The sequence below is a fragment of the Nelumbo lutea genome, chromosome 1, assembly GCF_056320005.1.
Source record: "Nelumbo lutea isolate HS-2025 chromosome 1, American lotus-T2T, whole genome shotgun sequence".
Lineage (NCBI taxonomy): Eukaryota > Viridiplantae > Streptophyta > Magnoliopsida > Proteales > Nelumbonaceae > Nelumbo > Nelumbo lutea.
The window spans coordinates 71,458,539-71,479,067 of record NC_142684.1 but is presented as its reverse complement, the minus strand read 5'-3'; the positions used below and the strand labels follow the sequence as shown (position 1 = coordinate 71,479,067).

At 39.0% G+C, this 20,529-nt stretch overlaps 1 protein-coding gene and 1 pseudogene across 2 annotated transcripts; both read left to right on the top strand.

The window, feature by feature from the left end:
- The first annotated feature begins 2,129 nt into the window (after positions 1–2,129).
- On the top strand, positions 2,130–20,096 carry LOC148875249 (Major facilitator superfamily protein). The gene is made up of 12 exons (XM_088965967.1): positions 2,130–2,690; positions 2,783–2,909; positions 5,265–5,465; positions 5,546–5,645; positions 5,900–6,012; positions 16,218–16,311; positions 16,405–16,561; positions 16,872–17,018; positions 17,113–17,186; positions 17,397–17,485; positions 18,179–18,293; positions 18,651–20,096. The coding sequence occupies exons 1-12, from the start codon at positions 2,504–2,506 to the stop codon at positions 18,846–18,848; spliced, it is 1,602 nt and encodes a 533-aa protein (XP_088822093.1). The 5' UTR covers positions 2,130–2,503; the 3' UTR covers positions 18,849–20,096.
- Positions 19,472–20,096, top strand: LOC148875250 (cyclic phosphodiesterase pseudogene; annotated as a pseudogene). Its single transcript, XR_016105476.1, has one exon. The product of XR_016105476.1 is annotated as a cyclic phosphodiesterase pseudogene (transcript).
- Positions 20,097–20,529: the final 433 nt, after the last annotated feature.

Below are 20,529 nucleotides of genomic sequence, written 5' to 3'. Positions count from 1 at the left end.
CCAATTTCCCTGGAAACCTACTCCAATCAAGATACAGACCCTCTGCCTATAAAAAGATACTCCATGCTCGAGGTAAGGGACTCTTGACTTGTAACACCCACACTACTAATTAGCCTGGACCAGCATCCCTATAGCTCGGCCCACCCATCTACCACCTCTTACTGACTTGAGCGTCGGAGTACTTACCCGGGGGTAATTCCTCGGGCCTTTGACTTCTTCCTTGATCACAGATCTTGAAGTGCAGCCTCATCCTTAAAGCTTGGCCCCGACCTGCCACAAAGGACTATTTGATTGCAATCTTCGATTCGTACACTACCTCGGATTGAGCAGCATCAATCACCTTTTAACATATCCAAACCCCATTGAGATTGCTCACATGGCTGTCAGATCTATAAGAATAAATAGTAACAAATTGTTCTCGATGTCGTTATGGTAGCGGTGATCGAAGTTGAACTTGAGAGAACCCATTGTGTGAGAAGTGAGAGAGATCTGGACTGGATCTGACGGCAGAATCCATTGTTGGCGCCGAAGCAGCATCGAGCCCAAGTCCACCATAATCGATTGTTGACACCAGAGGAGCATGGAGTCATATATGAGATTTGAGATCTAAGATACTCAAATCTGAACACGGCCTAATAATAATGTGAATACGGAATACCCACCCTCACGTTGTCAGGTTGAACAGTGAGCACAACCTAAAGGAATACAAATACTAAATACCCACAGCCGCTGTGGAAGGACGGCAAAAGTTGTATGTGGCGAATCTGTTTCTTTGGTCACACATATGAGGAACTGCATCTCCTGTATGTTTCCATTGGCTCCATCATTCCTTCTCCCCGTTCAACTGCTTCAGCGGCCTCTGCCATGGAGATGGTTGCAACAATGTGCCTCGTGCCTGGTTCTACTTCTTCGGTATCTGTGGTGTCTCCTTTGCCCTTCACACCATCCATGTCCCCATCTCCAAATGGTATTATTAACCATTCATCCTTGGTTTGGCCGCAGCCCAACGACCCACCTTGTATCTACCGGGAAGCAATCTTTAATTTGCCCTAAAATTAATGAAACTGCTGCCTCTTTCCTGATTTTGCTATCTCTTTTGACTCTGTCTTTGTCTCTATCCAGCTGAGTTCTCCCTATTCGGTGCCAAGGAGGAGCAGCCATAAACTTTTGTTTGGTTTATTTCAAAACGTGTCACTCTAATATACCATCATTCCATAGTCTGACATTAATCTAGTTGGCCATGTCTTATCAGTAGCTCCTTGGCTATAGAGACTGATTGGATTCATCCACTTCAATACACAGCTTGTGTAGAACTGGAGTTGCTCCCTAGACGGGAATGGAGATGGAATGGAGTGACGAGAAAAGAAGACGAAAAAAACAAAACGGAAAGGGAAACGCAGACAAAGATGCCACAGCTACTTTCTATATTTCAAAATTTTCATCAATTAGATTTTATTTTAAAATTTAAAGAAGAATTAAAGACAAATTCTTATAGTTCAGTACACTCCTATAAATCTTAGTTTCACCATAGGTGAGGCGAATCCTAACCTCAGATTGATGCCAAATCAGCTACTAATAGATTAAGAGGGATTATAATTGCAAATTTTTGAGGTGGTGTGTAGTTATTTATCCCTTCCATAATATTTTTTTTTCTTCCAACAATTAACATGATGTCAATTGTCAATTGTCATACAATAGGTAAAGGTAGAAACATGGTTAAAGGTATTGATGCGATATGTCTCGTATCGAGTGTATTGTATCGTATCTTCTAAACACGATGAAGTTTGAAATGCTCGTTTTCAGGTGTTTTGGACCTCTATTTTTTAATAATAAAAAATAGGTTATAAGCTTTTCAAAAAACTAAACTTTGAAAAAAAACAAAAAAAAAAATTTCATTTCTAAGTGCCGATATGATACGGTTGAAACTCGCATGGTATTGATACTTTGAACCTTGGGTAGAAATAATACTAGTCAAATTAACTTGAGGGAGAATGAATTTTCAGCCCTGGGTTAGAATTTTTAAGCCTAAAATACTGTAAGAATAGGTGCCGACTAGAAATTAATGCCAATTCATAGAATGGGGTTTTTGACATTTTGAATATTTATACAATTATACAATGGAATGCATTGGGTTTATCATACTTTTTCGAATTAAAATTAGGATTTTAACTTTTCAGTCCACCCCTAAAATTCTAAAACTCCACTTTAGGGGTGGACTGAATATCCTGTCCGAATTTGCCCTAATATTATCCACTATTTTTTTTTTGTTCGATACTTGAGCCTTTGCAGATAGAGATCCTCTTCTTCGCACCGGAAGCCGCAAACTACCCGACAGACGTTGATGTTGATGACACAATGGACCAATGTTACTCTCATGTCTCATCATCCCTCTCGCACTTTCTGCTATAATTTGATTAACTTCTACACCTCTCCCGTAATCTGGTCGGAAAACGAACCGTTCTCTCTCTCTACCTTATAGCCAGAAGAATCTTCCACTGTTCCAATGTCGAACTGTGCAATACTGACGTCATTCCTTCCGGCGAACGCCATCTCATATTCAAGCTCGAAATGTTTCACCCATCATCTTGACGCCAGAAGATCTTTCCATTTCGGCTTTCATTCTGTACCAAGAAAACTCGAAGTTCCTTCCGCAAAGAAGCAACTTTCCGAGTCAGAAACCCAGAAAACAGGTTCTCTTTATTGTCTGTTAATCTCGTATACTTCCCTTTTCGTTTTTTCTTCTATTTACGTTTTTTTTTTTTTGCTGCTTATTATTTGGTAGATGATAAATATTTGTTATCGACTAAAAAGGAACCTGAAGCTGAAGGGCTTGACTTGGGTTGGTTACCTGCGTTTCCTCATGTGTTGGTAGCTTCCATGTCCAATTTCCTCTTTGGATATCACATAGGGTAAGCTTCTTTTTCTTATACAAAATTGATGTTTGTGTGCATATGCATGGTTGATTGTGAAGGGATAGGATATCCATCATATCGACGCTCAAAGAATGCGGATTAAGGGGCGAATTACAAAAATTTTTCTCTGGGAATCGAATTCCCTATTTAGAAAATTATATTTTTTAATGATTTTTTTTGAACCATAAATTGAACTAGATCTGAATCAAAAGGAGTAGGGAGGGATAATACCTGATACGAAGAAGTAGTATCTCCCAACGAAGGTGTTCACGCTCAAGGAAGAATCCAAAATCTGCTCCCACTGAAAATGGCGCAGTGTAGAGTGGAGCAGAATCAGCAATGTTCTTCCAAAAGAACTTGACCCTTCGCAAAATCAACTAGATGGCTTGTGAATACAACTCCAACCAATATTTTCTCCAAAAGATTGGTATCAAGATCAAATCTTGATTTCTCCCAAGAACTGGAGATCGAACTGTTGGAGGCGGCGACTGCAGGAAAGAGGCAGCAATAGAGTATTTGCAGGGTGCAGAATTCTCTCTTCTAGTAATCTCAGCTCTAAAGACAAGGATCTGTGGATTGCATTGCTTGTTTAAAGGCTGTCACCCCCTCTTCCTTTTATAATCTCAAAGGGATCAGCTCCTAATCCCATTTGGAGTTGCTAATCCAAATCATATTTGGATTAGAAGTCCCCTTAAATGATAAAGGATAACCCTTATCTTATCTGCAGATTATATCAGTCATCTCCTAATCTAATTAGGAGGTTTCCATATCTAAATCTTATTTAGATCTTGGACTCTCTAAATGGATAGGGTATGGGCCCAATCCTATTAGCTGATCTATCTCAGAATTCGCCCCTTAAGTGACTAATCAAATCAGCCCAGTTCAAAATGGGCTTAAAGCCCATTTAAGGTTATATATTCACTTAGCCTTCCAAATTGCTGCCCAATTGGGCTTCCTTGTATGGCGTGGGATCCAAACATTGATCTACACATCAGCCACATGGGTTCGGCTTAACCTTTGTTACAAGGCCTGGCCAAATACACTGTTATGGACAGTGCGCCCCCTGAAAACCATCTCATGGTCTCTATGGGCCCAACACTTACCCTAAGTGGTCCCTGGGCCAAGCCACCTTGTAACATCTAGGAACCGTGGGCAGATGCAAGATTAGCCCATCAGGTATTATCCTCAATGGTCTTACACTTAACCTCTCAGCCCATAATGATCATACACTGCCTGACAAGAGAGGACCTCTCCCTCGGCTGCAAGGAACAGTGTTGCACTTTCTGCTTATATGGATCCTGGGAATTAAAACCTTTTACAAATCATTTCGAAACTATAATGTATATACTTTTATATCTCATATAGAATATATTTTTGCAAAACAAATCTCAACGATTGAAATCGGTTGTCGGCAGTCTTGGTTTTCATTAGTGAGAGTGCATTCCCGATCATTACCTTTGTCCGACAAAGGGGTTGATTTTGTCACTATGATCACCCACTCAGATGAATTCTCAGATTGTCCCAACATACCCAGGTTTTGACCCCCGTTAAGGATCTCATTGAATGGTACATCAAAAACAACCCAATCCGACACTTAGTGCAGTATCATAATCGAGTCTAAGGGTTGGGTGTAACTTTCCAGTTTTGCCCATCAATCTCCAAGGTCCAGGGCAATACTGGAAATCTGGTCCAGTTCAAAGATTCAATTAATCCTATACTGTATGTGGCTAGGGTCTCACCTCGACAGTTGAGACAAGCCACCCCAACCGACTTGGTGGCACCACAGTGTCAGCCTTGTCAGGATAGGTCTCCCTAGACCGACCCACTGGCTGTGAACATTCTAAACTAACACGAGTCTCATTAAGTGTCCAATTTAAGGGTATTACACAGAAACATACCAAGGGGACATGAATCAAATATGCATTTTTATTCATTTACAATAAACTCATAAAATACATCATCTTGATTGAAGCTAAGGGCATACAAAACTGTCTAACAGATTGAATTCTGAAATAGAATGATGGGCACCTTATGATCTATTTCTTGTTTTGGGGATGGTCAGAATTGATGTGTTAGTCCAAATGAATGCACAAAAACAGTATGTAGAGATATTCTCCTGTTGGGGTAGTTTAGATCAACCCGCTTAAAATTCTGTCTATAATTTTTGGTTTGAGCAAAAATGAGTAATTTCACTGTAGACACTATGTAGAAACTATGTCTGTTTTAAATTTGGAACTCATTGATTGCATTAGATGGATTAGCTAAAGACATGGTCCTTTGCCTCAATATTCTGCCAAATTGTACAACTATTATTATTAGAGTCCACCTTTACTATGTCTGCACCCTTCACAGGGTAATGAATGGTCCAATAGTATCTATTGCTCAGGAGCTTGGTTTTGAAGGAAGTTCTATTCTCGAGGGTCTAGTAGTCAGCATTTTCATTGCTGGTGCATTTATTGGAAGCCTAGGTTCTGGGTCATTGATTGATAACCTTGGTTGTCGACGCACAATTCAGATTGACACAATCCCATTGATTCTTGGTGCAATTTTAAGGTAATTCATGTTGCCCATTTAATATGGCTTTTGTGTGTCTTTACATTTGCATCTTGACTAAACTTTACAATATATGGCAGTGCACAGGCTCACTCAATGGATGAAATACTCTGGGGTAGATTCCTTGTTGGTCTTGGCATTGGTGTGAATACTGTCCTTGTTCCAATTTATATTTCAGAGGTACTAGTTCCTTACAATAGTAATAATTGCCTTCTCATAGTAGGTATTAATTATGGCATATCTGTTGAAAGAAAAAATAAAGATGCAATGCATTTTGTATGTTGGGTTGGGGATCAGAATTTTGGCTTCCATATGAAGTTCTTTATTCCGTTTTCTGCTCTGCATCTATTAATTAATACAGGAGTAGGTGTTTTCTGGAATTAATCATATATCATTCTCTTTTATTCATCTGTAACTGAGCCAATGTGTTGTAGGTTGCTCCAACAAGATACAGGGGTTCATTGGGATCCCTATGTCAAATTGGCACTTGCCTAGGGATTATTGCATCATTATTCTTAGGAATTCCTTCTGAAAATGATCCAAATTGGTGAGGTTCTTTTCTTTAAATACATGGTTATCCTCAGATTAAATTCATAGTCTTTTTCTCTAGTAAGTAAATTCAACAACGAACTATTGACCTAGTTGAATCATTACTATTGGACTAATCCTTCTTTCATTTTCATTTCTTTGTTGATCTTTCTAGGATCCCTTCTCTCTTTCTCCTTTTTTTTTTGTGTGTGTTAGGACAAGCAGCAACACTAAACCCAGGCTAGCATATGGGAATAGCCAGCCCAAACCCAAGACCTACAAAAGAAGGAAGCCATGTTAGTTCTCAGGTCCAAGTAATGATAGGTTGGCATAAGCGAAGGCAACAAGAAGTGGGAGTTGGTGGGAGTTAGCTTCCAAGATTGTAACTGACTGTAACAACCCCACAACATCCAAGAATTGTAACAAATGTAACAACCACAGTTATAAATACAATCAGAACAAGTAATAGAGCAGACATTCACACAAACTCTCTCTCTCTCTCTCTCTCTCCTCTCAGGAGGTGGTTCCTTAGTAGAACCCTATGTTAGGAAGCTCCTACCAAATTTGGTATCAGAGCCTAATGTCGAGCACATGATCAACCTCGATGGATGCTAGAGACAACCAAGTTGGAGTCAAACTCCATCGAGTATCCAGAGACCTCAAAGATTTGAAGGACACATTAGCGGCTCTCGTAAAGAAGCTCGATCAGACAGACAGTGAAGGAAACAAGGATGATGATCCCAGCGAAGGAGGGAGTCACGACAGCAACCGACAGAGCAGTTCATGGCTAGAAAGAAACACCAGAATCATATATCCACTCTTTTTCGATGGCGACCCTGTTCCCTGGATCTACAAGGTAGAGAATTTTTTTGAATACAACGAAACCCCTAGCCAAGATCGAGTCTTGCTAGCAGCAATCCACCTAGAAAGAGACGCATTCTTTGGTACCACTGGTTTCAACGACGACGCCCATGGTTAGCCTGGATGGATTTCACAGAAGCATTCTACATCCGGTTTGGGGAATTAGGCTACAAGGATTATAATGAGAATCTTGCCAAACTTTGACAGTCTAGGAGTGTTTGTGACTTCCAAACGGAGTTCGAGTGCCTAGCTATATGCGCACAAGATTGGCCAGAGCGTGCGTTGGTTGGAGCCTTCGTCGGAGGGCTCAAAGAAGACATTAGAATGAAAGTAAGGGCACTCCAACCGACCATCGTCATGGATGTTGTCGCCTAGGCCAAGATCCAGGAAGAAAGGCTGAGTAGAACTATGAAACTTAGCTGGCCTTGGTTACCACCCCAAAGATCAGCCAACTTTCCAATGCCTAATGAACATAGGAGCGAAGTATTCGGCCCAGTGAAGGAAGACAACCTTTTGGGTAAGCTGAGAGTTATGAACACCGTCCCATCCATTCCCTTCAAGAAGCTATCGTGGGCCAGATGCAAGCCCGCAAAGAAAAGGATCTCAACTATAATTGTGATGAACGATTTGGGCCGGGCCATCGGTGTAAAACAATGCAAATTTACACCCTCCAAGATGACACCGAAGATGGATTTGAAAGCGGGATACATCCCAACGAATTGCCAGAATTCAACTGGGCCGAAGAACAACCGGCATCAGAGATATCACTCTAGGCCCTTATCATGCTCAACTCCCCACAAACTATGAGGGTTTCAAGGTGAATCAAAGGACGCTAGGTATCCATACTAATCGACAGTGGGAGCACCTTGAATTTCATAACGAAGGTGTTGCCCCAACAACTAGGGCTACCAATCCAACCCTGAACATCATTCAAGGTCTAAGTAGCAAATGGTACATCTCTTCCCTGTGAAGGCATCTATACAAGCATTAAACTGACAATCCAAGGGCTACCATTCGTGGTGGACTTATACCCACTCGAGCTCGGTGGGGCCGATATAGTATTTGGGATACAATGGCTAAGACAATTAGGGCTAGTACTATGTGATTGGGCCTAGTTGTCAATGGAGTTCATGACAAATGGGACCAAGATTCGCCTCCAAGGTATACCAACCAGAGGTCCAAGCCCAATCAACCTCTCATCTCTCCTGAAACAAGCCCAGGAACCTGCTCAAACCATCTTCTGGGAGCTCACTTAGACATGGCCCATGCTAACCCAGGCCCAGAATGCAACCCCACAAGAAGACCATCAACAATAGCTGAAAACACTTCTCCAGCAATATGCAGCAATATTTCAGGAGCCAACAGACCTACTGCCTTCACGGGAACATGACCACTACATTCCATTACTCCCGAGAGAGGCCCCTACAAATGTAAGACCCTATCGTTATCCTTAATTTCAAAAAAAATGAAATCAAGAAGCAAGTTAAAAAGTTGTTATAAAAACAATTCACCCAACTGAAGGGATGGGAGATCCATCATATGGATGGCCGAACCCTGCAGGAAGGTTGGGCAAAATTTCAAAAATTTCTTTTCTCCCATCTGGGAATCGCATTCCCTTATTTAGAAAGCTGCATTTTCAAGGTTTGTTCTTGAATCCAAAACCGGAATAGATCTGAAACCAAAAGGGAGGAGAGGGATATACTTGATACGAAGTAACAACAACTCCCAATGAAGGTGTTCATGCCCAAGAAGAAAACCAAAACCCGCCTCTACTGAAGATGACACAGTGTGTGGTGAAGCAAGATCAGTAGGACGACTCTTCAGCAAGAATGAAACAAGGGCTGGTGAGCACGACTTCAGATTGTTTTTTCAGCCAAGAAACAATATCAAGAACCTTTCTTGATCAGATCCACAAGTGGAGATCGAACTGGGTAGGAATGGCAAAAACGGGAGAGAACTCTGTAGATTGCTGTGTGTTAAAACTGAGGAATTTACCCCTTATTTATAGCCTTCTTTGGATTAGCTTCCTAATCTAATTAGGAGAGTTTCTTGATTCAAATATGATATTTGGATCTGGACTCTTAAATGGATAAGACTTATCTTATCATTTCAGCTAATCCTAATCAGATTATAAATCAGATCCTGCCTCCTTTTAATTAACTAACTTAAGCCCAGTTCGAATTGGGCCTTAGGCCCATTAAGCTTATGTGCTCACTTACTCCTTAACCTGTTGCTCTGTTGGTTCTCTTTGTATGGCGCGGGACCCTAACATTGATCTACACATCAGCCACATGGGTTCAGCCCAACCTCTGTTACAAGGCCTGGCCGAATTCACCATAGGAGACAGTGAACCCCTGAGTCCATCACCATGGGCGCTTAATGGGCCCAACATTTACACTAAATGGTTCTTGGATCCAGCCACCTTATGAAAATCCAAGAACTGTGGGCAGATGCAAGATTAGCCCATCAGGTATTACCCTCAACGGTCTTACACTTAACCTCTCAACCCACAATGATCATACACTGCCCGACAAGAGAGGACCTCTCCCTCAACTACGAGGTACAATGTTGCACTCTCTATATAAATATATTTTGCAAAAACAAATCTTAACGTTTGAAATCAACTATCGACAGTTTAGGTTTCCATCAGAGAGAGTGCATTCCCCGACCATTCACTTTGTCCGACAAAGGGGCTGATCATGTCACTATGATCACCCCCTCAGGTGAATTCTCAAATTGTTCCAGCATACCTAGGTTTTGACCCCCTCTAAGGATCTCACTGATTGGCATATCAAAGATAGCCCAATCCGACACCTAGTGCAATACCATAATCGAGTATAAGGGTCAGGTGTAACATTTCCAGTTTTGCCCATCTATCTCCAAGGTCCAGGGCAATACTGGAATTTGGTCTGGTTCAGGGTTTCAAGAAAACCCACACTACATGTACCTCAGGTCTCACCCTGGTAGCTGAGACAAGCCACCCCAACCAACTTGGCGGCACATCAGTGTCAGCCTTGGCAGGATAAATCTCCCCAGATTAATCCAACGGCTGTGAAGATTCTAAACTAACACGAGTCTCATAAGTGTCCAGTTTAAGGGTACTACATAGAAACACACCACAATGACATGAATCAATTATGTACTTTATTCATTTACAATAAATGTCAAAAGATACATCAATCTGATTGGAGCTAAGGGCATACACTATCTAACACCAACCAAGCCATAGCCCATTCTCTTCTCTAGTTCTCTTAGTCAAAAAGAAAGATGGGACATGGCATTTCTGCATTGATTATAGAGCACTTAATAACATAACCATTGAGGATCGGTTCCCAATCCCGATGATTAACGAGCTCAAGGAAGCCTAAATCTTTTCCAAACTATATTTACGGGTCGACTATCTTCAGATTAGAGTGCACACGGATGACATATACAAGACTGCATTCCACACACATGACAGACATTATGAATTCTGGGTCATGCCCTTTGGGCTCACAAATGCCCCAACAACGTTCCAGTCCCTCATGAATGATTTATTTCGTCCGTACTTATGACAGTTTATACTGGTTTTCTTTGATGATATCTTAGTCTATAGCCCCACATGGACCCAACACATGGAAGACCTAGAAGTCACCTTGAAGGTTCTCTTGCAAAATCAACTATATGTAAAGGCACCCAAGTGTGCTTTTGGATAGTCCCATGTACACTACCTCGGCCATGTGGTAGAAGGAGGTGTGGTAATGGCGGACCCCGAGAAAGTAGCAAGCATCCAACAGTGACCCGTACCTACAAATGTGAAGGAACTTCGAGCCTTCTTGGGCTTGACAGGATGCTATTGCCGCTTCATTAGCGACTATGGCCTCATTGCTAGCTCATTAACACATCTACTAAGGAAGGATGCATTCACATGGACTCCAGAAGCCCAACGGGCCTTCAAAAATCTCAAAATGGCCTTGTCTTCACCACCAGCATTAACATTACTTGACTTCAACCAAACATTTGTTATAGAGTGCGATGCATCGGATCAAGGAGTTGGAGCTGTATTAATGCAAGAAGGGAAACCCCTTGCCTTCTTTAGTAAAGCACTCTCAGTTCAGCGGGGTAGCTCAGTGTACACAAGGGAGTTGATAGTCATAGTCTTGGGAGTCTTACATTGGCGTTCCTATCTACTGGGGCACAAGTTCATAATCAGAACTGATCATCAAGGCCTTAAATTCTTAATGGGATAGAGAATTCTATCACCAGATCGGCAACGTTAGGTCTTAAAGCTCATGGGGTTCGATTATTCAATTGAATATCGACTGGGAGCAACCAACAAGGATGCCGATGCACTGTCAAGACACCCAGAACTGCAGTAACTACAGGTCTCTCTTCAGCCCATAACTAAACTCTGGGACTAAATTTGGGAAGAGGCAGTGACAAGTCCCGAACTGCAACAAATGGAAAACCGCCTGTCACAACGTGGTAAGCCTAATTACATGGTCAAGGGGACCTTGCTTTATCATAAAAATAGATTAGTGCTACCAGCCAACTCAGCCCATAGAGACCCATTGTTAGATTACTTCCAAGTGTCACCTATTAGGGGGTCATTCGGGGGTACCTCAAACATACAAATGTGCTGCATCGCAATTCTACTAGAAGGGAATGGTGAGAACGATCCGGAAGTACATTGCAAGCTGTACATCTCAATGGATTTCATTACTAGGCTTCCGACCTCAGCAGGTAAATCAGTGATTTTGGTAGTGGTAGACCGTCTCACCAAATGCAGTCATTTCGTGGCATTAGCACACCCATTCACAGCTGCAATGGTGGCCAATGTTTTTGTACGGGAGATAGCACACCTTCATGGATTCCCCAAATCTATTTTATCAGATAGGGATCTTGTGTTAGTACATTTTGGAGGGAACTATTCCAGATACAGGGTGTTCAGCTAAGGAAATCAACTAGCTACCATCCTCAGTCGGATGAACAAACTAAGGTAGTCAACAGATGCTTGGAGACTTACCTGCGTTGTTTTACAGGGTCCATGCCCAAACGTTGGACCCAATGGCCCCACTGGGATGAATGGTGGGTATAACACCACCTATCATGCAGCTGCAGGCATGCCACCCTTCCATGCCTTATATGGTCGAGACCCTCCCGCCTTACTGCCTTACGAAAAGGGGTCTTCCCCGGTGGCTTCGTTCGAGGAAGCATTGACCCAACAGGATGCTACTCTACAAGAGGTCAAACATAACCTGGACAGAGTGCAATAGTGGATGAAGAATGCCTATGAAAAACACGACCGAGAAGTGGAATATTAAGTGGGTGACTGTGTATATCTGAAATTGCTGCCCTACTGCTCACTATCAGTAAGACAACAACGCTGGAATAAGCTGTCTCCGCGCTACTTTGGGTCCTTCAAGGCCGTCAAAAGGATAGGCAAGCTTGCCTACCGCTTAGAGCCACCGGTACACTCAAAAATTCACCTGGTATTCCACATTTCAGTTCTGAAGAAGGGGCTCAAGCCTAATGTAGTAAGTCAGCTCACTCTACCTGAGTTTACTGAAGATATGACCTTAGTCATAGAACCCCAGTGCACTATTGATTTTCACTGGGTAAAAAAGGGACACCATGTGGAACCTGAACCTACAAAAGAAGGAAGCCACATCAGCTCTCAGGTCCAAGTAATGACAGGTTGGCATAACCGAAGGCAACAAGAAGTGGGAGTTAGCTTCCAAGATTATAACAGACTGTAACAGCCCTACAACTTTCAAGAATTGTAACAAATGTAACAACCGCAGTTATAAATACAATCAGAAGTAACGGAGAAGGCATTCACAACTCTCTCTCTCTCTCACTTCTCTCAGGAGGTGGTTCCTCAGTAGAACCCTGTGTTAGGCAGTTCCTAACAGTGTGTCTAGAATATAGAGAATTCGCACATGAAAAGTCATAACATATAAAACATTGCAGATTTTAGAAATTGGATTCTTGCCTCTTGTAAAATTGATGTTAGTTGTCCTGTTCATTGTATTATGCCCATTGTAATTTTGTGATGGAACTACTGTGAAAGACTTTTAATGCTAACTAGTTAGTATCAATTTTCTTTAAGATGTAAAGGACTATCAGTCCAACAAAGGTTGCTTTTGAAACTGCCCCAAGAGTCATTTCTATATAAAAGGCTGTTTGTTAGTATACAATTCCATGTCAATCAGATTAGTTGGTTGATTGCTATTACTACAAAAGTTATTGTGACCATTAGTGGAGCCTTTATCAAATTCTCCCGGACAACTATTTTGTTGTTATTTCATCTTTGTATCTGGAAATTATCCCCTGTTCAACCCTAAATTCATTCTATTTAATCATTGTTAACCAGAATCTCCACGGTGTTCAGTATTCCAAAGTATGAGACCCATGAAATTCTACAGATCGATTTTCCTGGAAGCTTATGATTGTTATCCCTGTAATGTGGTTGACTAAGTGGTTAGTTGGAGAGTTTGGACTCAAATAAGATGTACAATTTATAACTTTTTCTCGGTCTGGTTGGAGGCTACAAATCACATCTGCTAAGATGAAGGGACAAAAACATCTATCACGTGTTTTAAGGTTGTGATCTGTTGGGATAATATTCCTGAAGACTGAGTTTTGGTCCTCTTATTTGGTAACGTGTTGTATTCGCCTGTGCATCATTGTTTGTTTATCTTTATGATTGATAAAGAATGTATGTTGTTGATTGAAAAAAGAAGCAAACTAAGAATATTAGATGAGATGAAGGAGCATCTAGAGATTTGGTCCATAACTGCTGAGTGTGAGCAACTTAATCAGTTTGGAGATTATAACAAATGGATCTATTGAGAGCAGAGAGTACACAATAAATTTTATGAATTGACAAAAACATGCTAAATTTAGTATGAAGTAAAGGTCCATCCACTGTGCAAACTAGGCCTGACAGCATAGAATTTCTCAGGACTTCTTTTAAGTCATATCTATCTAACAACGGATGCTTTCTGTGCTGCTTTGGAGATCAGGGAAAATTGGAAGCAAATATAACTCCAGAGAGCTATGTTGATGTGGGTCTTAGAGAAGAAACCATGGATGACATTTGCAACATCATGTTGGTAAGAGGTCATAGCATAAGAACATCTTTTGAGAGAGGACAAAAAGTGTTCCTGCAGTGGCAATTTTCATTTTTCATTAAACTGTCCAAACAAAAACCTTGCCTTTAGGGTGAAAATTAAGAAAGGAAGGAGAAGATCCAAATTCGAAACAGAAAGTGCATCAATTTGTTGGCCTTGTTTATGCCTGAGATTGATGATTGGATGTGTTCGTGCATTGTTAGGACAAAAATTTGCTGTGCAGGGAATATTTGTTCTCTTGTATTCATGGTGGGAATTAAGGGAACATTATCGCCAAGTGTAACACTTATAACTTGAAATTTCTTAAATAAGTACATCCTTAGCCGTACAATATCACTTGTAAAGATGTATGGAGAAATCTACAAGTCACTAAGAGTCTTAGTTTGATTTTGACTGGAATCTTTCTTTGATGTGGTGTGGAATGATGTCTTTCCAGTATAACCAACAAGAGTTCTATTAAGTTGTATGGTTATGTAATTGTTGAGTAGTGGGTGATGGTTATGAAAATACTTGCTCCTTTAAGCATCGGTACAAGATAATTACTTTGAAGCCAAAAACTAAAAGAAGAAAAAATAACATGAACCTTTTTTTTTGTTCTCCAAGAACAAGAAAGGAAAGAATCCAGAGATACCTAGTCCTAAAGGTTATATTCTTCCAAGAAAGGAAGAATTTTACTTAATTACCAGATCACTTGTCCAAAAGGTTTCAGATGCCCTGGTCATAACTACCACATACCTAGTCCTAGTTTGAAAGATTTAACTCTCAACTTAAGGGGGGTTATATTCTTCCAAGCCATTGGGGGAATGATGCATGATGATGTGCCCTCCACATGGTTTCAAATGTCGCCAAATGTCGCTCGACATATGTCGATGTCGAGGCTCACCGACATGAAAATGGATGGTAATATAAAAATTACATTATGTGGTCAACATTTCCTATATTTCGGAAATGTCGACCAAATCGGTCCAAATAACAAAAAAAAATACAGTTTTTCCTATTATGTCGACAAGATGTCGACTAATGTACATTAAAAATATAATATATTAGTATATTATATTAATATAATACAGTATATTAATATAGATTATTCCATTAATATTTCTATTTAATATTTCAAATAAAATATTTATAAAAAGAATTAACAAAATATAAAAACAAAAGAATAAATTAATTACTTTATAATACAAAACATAAAATATTTTTCAAGTAATAAAATATTAACTAGTTAGTATTTTTTAAAATATTTATTAAAATCAGAAAATGTTTATTAAATTTTATAATAAACCATATTCTACATTTAATATAAAAAATCAGAATAAATTTAATAAATTTTATACTAAATCATAATTTATTATAAATTTAGTATAAAAAATCATAATAAACTCATCAAGTTTTATAAGAAATCAGAATTTATCATAATCTTAATACTACAAAAAGGAGAATCAGTTTATTAAATTTATAATAAAACATAATGTATTATAACTTTAATATTTAAAAAATCAGAAAAAATGTATTTCTATTTACTAGTGTGAAATAAATATATTAGAATTCATAATAAATCAGAACTAAAAATAAGAAAAGAAAATATCAGATAACCTTGTAAAAACATCAAAATGCATAATAAATCAGTAAATCGTCATTTACTAATTTGTTATTGATCTTAGTTTCATAGCTTTATATAATGGTTGGGAATAAGATAATAGTCTAGAAATATGTATTAATGCTTATTTTATCATTTTACAAAATCTTTGAATATTTCCACAATGTCTCTAATTTTTACAATATTTCCCCTCAACATTTCCGACATTTCCAACACGTCCTATATTTTGGTAAGCGACATTTCCATCGACATCGACATTTTAAACCTTGGCCCTCCATTGATAATGTATTTCTTTATGTCATGAAACTGTGTAAATCTTGTAGGATTCCAGGGTTTTCATGAGCTCTTCTTTGGACAACACTAGTGATTTAATGTTATACCAAATGACTTAATTCTCTGTGATGCACTCATTGACTTTTTATGCAGTTGTGTCTACTTCTCAGGTCAGTATGTGTTTGCATTTGGTCTTAGCATCTCAATTACAAAGTAAAGCATGATATTTTGAATAGTATTCTACTATTCTTGCACTTGAATATGATATAACCTTTTTATTTTTCTAGAAGATAACCGCAAAAGTTCTTGAAAATTCTTCTTGTAAGATTTCATCTTAAATCTGCTGGAAAAGTATTGTTGAATATTTGCTTGCAGGTGGAGAATGATGTTATATGTTGCAAGTGCTCCTGGTTTTTTCCTTACACTTGGTATGCAGTTTGTTGTTGACAGTCCTCGCTGGCTATGTAAAGTAGGATTCTACTTTTATGCTTCAATTCATATATGTATGTTCATGTTTCCTCATTTCATTATTAGAAGTAATGTTGGGTATCTGTTTGTGTAGGTTGGAAGAGTGGATGATGCTAAAGCAGTAATTGGCAACCTTTGGGGAAAGTCTGAAGTTGATAAATCAATTGAAGAATTTCAACTAGTTATGAAAGACGCTCGTAGTGATTTTGAGAGCAGTTGGTTTGATCTTCTTGAAGAGCCCCATAGGAGAGGTACTATTTAGCACTGAGAATTTACCTTTTATTGCTCAATCATTTATTTTTTTAAATTCCAAACAAGTATTTATGACATCATAGTTTTTAAATATTTTCTCCAAGTCCTTTATTTGCTAGTTTCTAATATTTTTGCTAACCACTTACGCTATTGGACGCCATCCACAACCCTTGCTATATTTAAATGTCAGGATCTGTTCATGCATCCTTTAGTCATTTTTTATTTTGTTGTGTCCTTCAAATTTAAATTTCTTTCTATGTTTGATGAAAATATGTAATTTGGGGCACTGGTGTTCTTTTGTAACTGTAGTTGCTTTTATTGGAGGATCCCTTTTTCTACTTCAACAATTTGCAGGCATAAATGGAGTTCTTTATTTTTCATCTTTAACTTTTCAAGATGTTGGCATTACAAGTGGTGCTTTAGCAAGCCTATATGTAGGATTTACCAACTTCGCTGGTATGCTTTTAAGTTTTTTCCCCTTTTTCTTTGGTTTATAATATGAATGTTCTTTTGGGAAACATTCTCTCATCTCGTCTTACGGTCACTGCAGGGGCACTATTTGCTTCATACCTAATTGGCAAGCAAGGAAGACAGAAGCTTCTGATAGGAAGCTATCTAGGGATGGTTAGTGCATGAGAACACGCTGATATTGAACCTAGTTATTGAAGATTTCTTAACCTATGTAGGGGAAAACCTTATTAATCTATTTTATCAGTACCAATACTTCAATACAACCCAGAAGGTGAACCATAACATATGGTATAGTTACATAAAATGGAAAGAATTCAGTGCAATCCCACTTATGATGCTAAATAAATCTTGATAATTGTGCAGGCAGCTTCAATGCTTCTCATAATATTTGGCATTAGTTATCCATTGGATGAACCACTCAGTCATGACTTGTCAATTCTTGGAACTCTCATGTATGTACTCTTCACACCATAACTTTACTATATAATGCCAATACTTGCCTTAGCCTCATGTCCAGACAATCATTGAAAAATTTAATCCATTTATTATCCTCTCTCCTCTTACATGTGCAAATGCACCTGCCACTCAACTAGTTATTTATAAAATGCTTCTTATCTTATTTTTCCCATCAGGAGTATCTAAACATGTGTATTTATTACATTGCCTAGTAAGGCTTTATTCAGAACAAAACATGAGGCGTGTGTTATATAATTATTGCTATTTCGCATGATACGTTCCTGAGGTTGTATCAACGTACATGTTAGATTGATAATTTCAAGTTTTAACCCACAAAATTTCCTCCTATGGTGTGGCAATTCAGATATTGTGATAATGTGATGCCAATGGAAAAGAAAACTGATCTTTTTTAGCATTATTGTGAGATGATTTTAGAGAGTATTGTGATCCCTGTTATCTTCTAGATGGAAATATATTTGTTAATAGCTTTACTACTTTCCTACCATAAGTTCATTAACCTAGGACATATTATGCATTCTTGATATGATTCCACATATACCAGTAGTGAGAAAATTGTAAAAAAAAAAAAATTAGGCGCAAGTATAAAATACTGATAAATTTTGGATAATTCAGAAATTTTGTTATAGAAAAACAAAAGACTCATCCTTTCCCTTTAATTGTTCTTGTAGGTACATATTTTGCTTTGCCTTGGGTGCCGGACCAGTAACTGGTCTAATTATACCAGAGCTCAGCAGCACCAGGACACGTGGAAAAATTATGGGTTTCAGTCTCTCTGTTCATTGGGTATGTGCAGATGTAATGTTTTCATATTGAAAGAAAATAAGGGCATGGATTCATGATGAAATAGGACCTGGGTCTACTCACTGTTCTTGATTGGAATCTCTTAATTTGTGGTAACTGAAATTCACACACAAGCAGACACTTCATGATATGATCCAGTGTTGGTTCGCAACTTCGCATGGCTTTAAAATCCCACCCAGAAACATTTTTTATACTTTGTTACATTCATAAGTCATTAAACATTTATACAAGTTCAGATGAAGTATTATATCATTTTATTGACCTTCCATGTAAAGCTGTTAACTTGATTTTTGCACCAAAATTTGAAATATATTTTCCTTGCATGTACATGTGCTTCAGGTTTGCAACTTCTTGGTGGGATTGTTCTTCCTAGAACTGGTTGGTAAATTCGGGATTGCTCCAGTTTATGCAAGCTTTGGCGGGGTTTCAGTGTTGTCAGCAGTATTTGCTAAATATTTTATAGTGGAAACCAAAGGGCGCTCTCTTGAGGAAATTGAGATGACACTAAATCCCAATTTTTCAGGTAAAGATAAGTAACCGACCAAGTCAAGAGCATTACAGATGGAAGTGAATGGCCAAATGCTACATGCAGTGTAGTGGAGAGGGGAGTCCTTGTCATGATATGTGACAATGCACAAGGAGAGGTTTAGAGATATTCCTGCTGTTTTTAGTGATTGCCAACATCTGGGTCAGGTCTGTGATGTTGTATTGTCTGTAAAAGCATCAGAGTTTTCCCTCTTTTTGCGAATGGATACATGCTGAGGGAAGAAAAAAATCATTATTATCTAAGGTGATATCAAACTACCTTTAGCTGCTTTAAACAGCTGAAGTTTCTTCACTTGAATAAAAGGGGGATATCAATCTTCTCAAGGTGTTGGACTGCTTTAAAGATTCACGAGTCTGTCAGGGAAGCTTACTGAATGAGGCGATAATTGGTGCCACTGTCAAGGATTTGCCCGCCCATATTTGCACAAAAAACTCTGATTAAATACCATACTTGGACGGAATTTTTACTGATGTAACATTATTATACTTTTCATGCATGGGTACAATTAACATCATTCTGGGAAGTTACTTGTAATTCCCCTGGCTTTTTTTTAATTAGGTTTGTGGGGTTTCTAGGTTTACTGGTGATTTCTCTGTTGCTTTGGTTAATTATCATGGGAGTAGGAAGTGGGGTCTCAGAAGAACCAAAAGATGTTTATTCGGTGTGGGCATTTCCGACGGAAGACGTGAGGGATAGGTTGAAGAAGGTGATGCACGGTCTCCGATCAGAGTTCGAACCCCACGTCACCGTCGTTGGAGCCATTCACCTCACCAAGGCCGATGCTCTGCACAAGTTCAACTCCGCCTGTGAAGGTCTCAAATCCTATATGGCCCGTGTTAATTCGGTTTCTACAGGGACATTCTTCTACCAGTGCGTGTACCTCCTCCTTCATACCACTCCAGAGGTGATGTCAACTAGTTCACACTGCACAAGCCATTTTGGATACAAGAGTTCAACCCCTTATATGCCGCATTTGAGTCTTCTTTATGGGGATTTAACTGATGATGAGAAGAAAAGTGCTCAAGAGAAAGCTACACTTCTTGATGAGGACGTCAACATCCTAAGCTTCCAGATCTCTCGCCTTGCATTATACAAAACAGACACTGAAGACAAAACCCTTGAATCCTGGGAGAAGGTTGCTGAATGCAGTCTCAGTTAGTCCCTTTTTTCCGTGGATGTCTAATAAAAGATCTGCACATTATGCTCTTTATTCAATGATCAACCGTGCTATGATGGAAGTGGATGACTCTTAACTCTTGTAGTCAATGACAAACTGTCCAAACCCAATAAAAATGAACTGGGAAACATAGTAATCAGGATGCAAAGAAATTATGCAAAACCAAGTGATGGGGTACCGTCACCTAGTTAGAGGCTTAGAGCTTGGGCAGGCGCCTTGGTGGACCAGTTAGGCTTAGGCAATGATTTTTGACAAGCATGACATATATGATTTGAGAAATTCCTTATACTTTTTTATTTCCATGAATATTTTGGTTATTGACTGTATTATCATTTTAATTATTTTTGCCAAAAAATTTCAAAATTCGATATAATTGAATTGAATTTGGATAATTTGAATTTTTAATCGGTCAAATTTGGATATCTTATTCATATCAAATAGTTAATGGGATTTGAATTAGGATATGATCTGATTCAATTTGATAAGTATCTGGA

Bases quoted from the DNA above. Each gene is read 5' to 3' on its own strand.
- LOC148875249 (XM_088965967.1), top strand. From the start codon at position 2,504: ATGTCGAACTGTGCAATACTGACGTCATTCCTTCCGGCGAACGCCATC. The intron at 2,910-5,264 runs GTAAGCTTCTTT...CACCCTTCACAG, and splicing joins CTCTTTGGATATCACATAGG to GGTAATGAATGGTCCAATAG. The intron at 5,466-5,545 runs GTAATTCATGTT...AATATATGGCAG, and splicing joins ATTCTTGGTGCAATTTTAAG to TGCACAGGCTCACTCAATGG.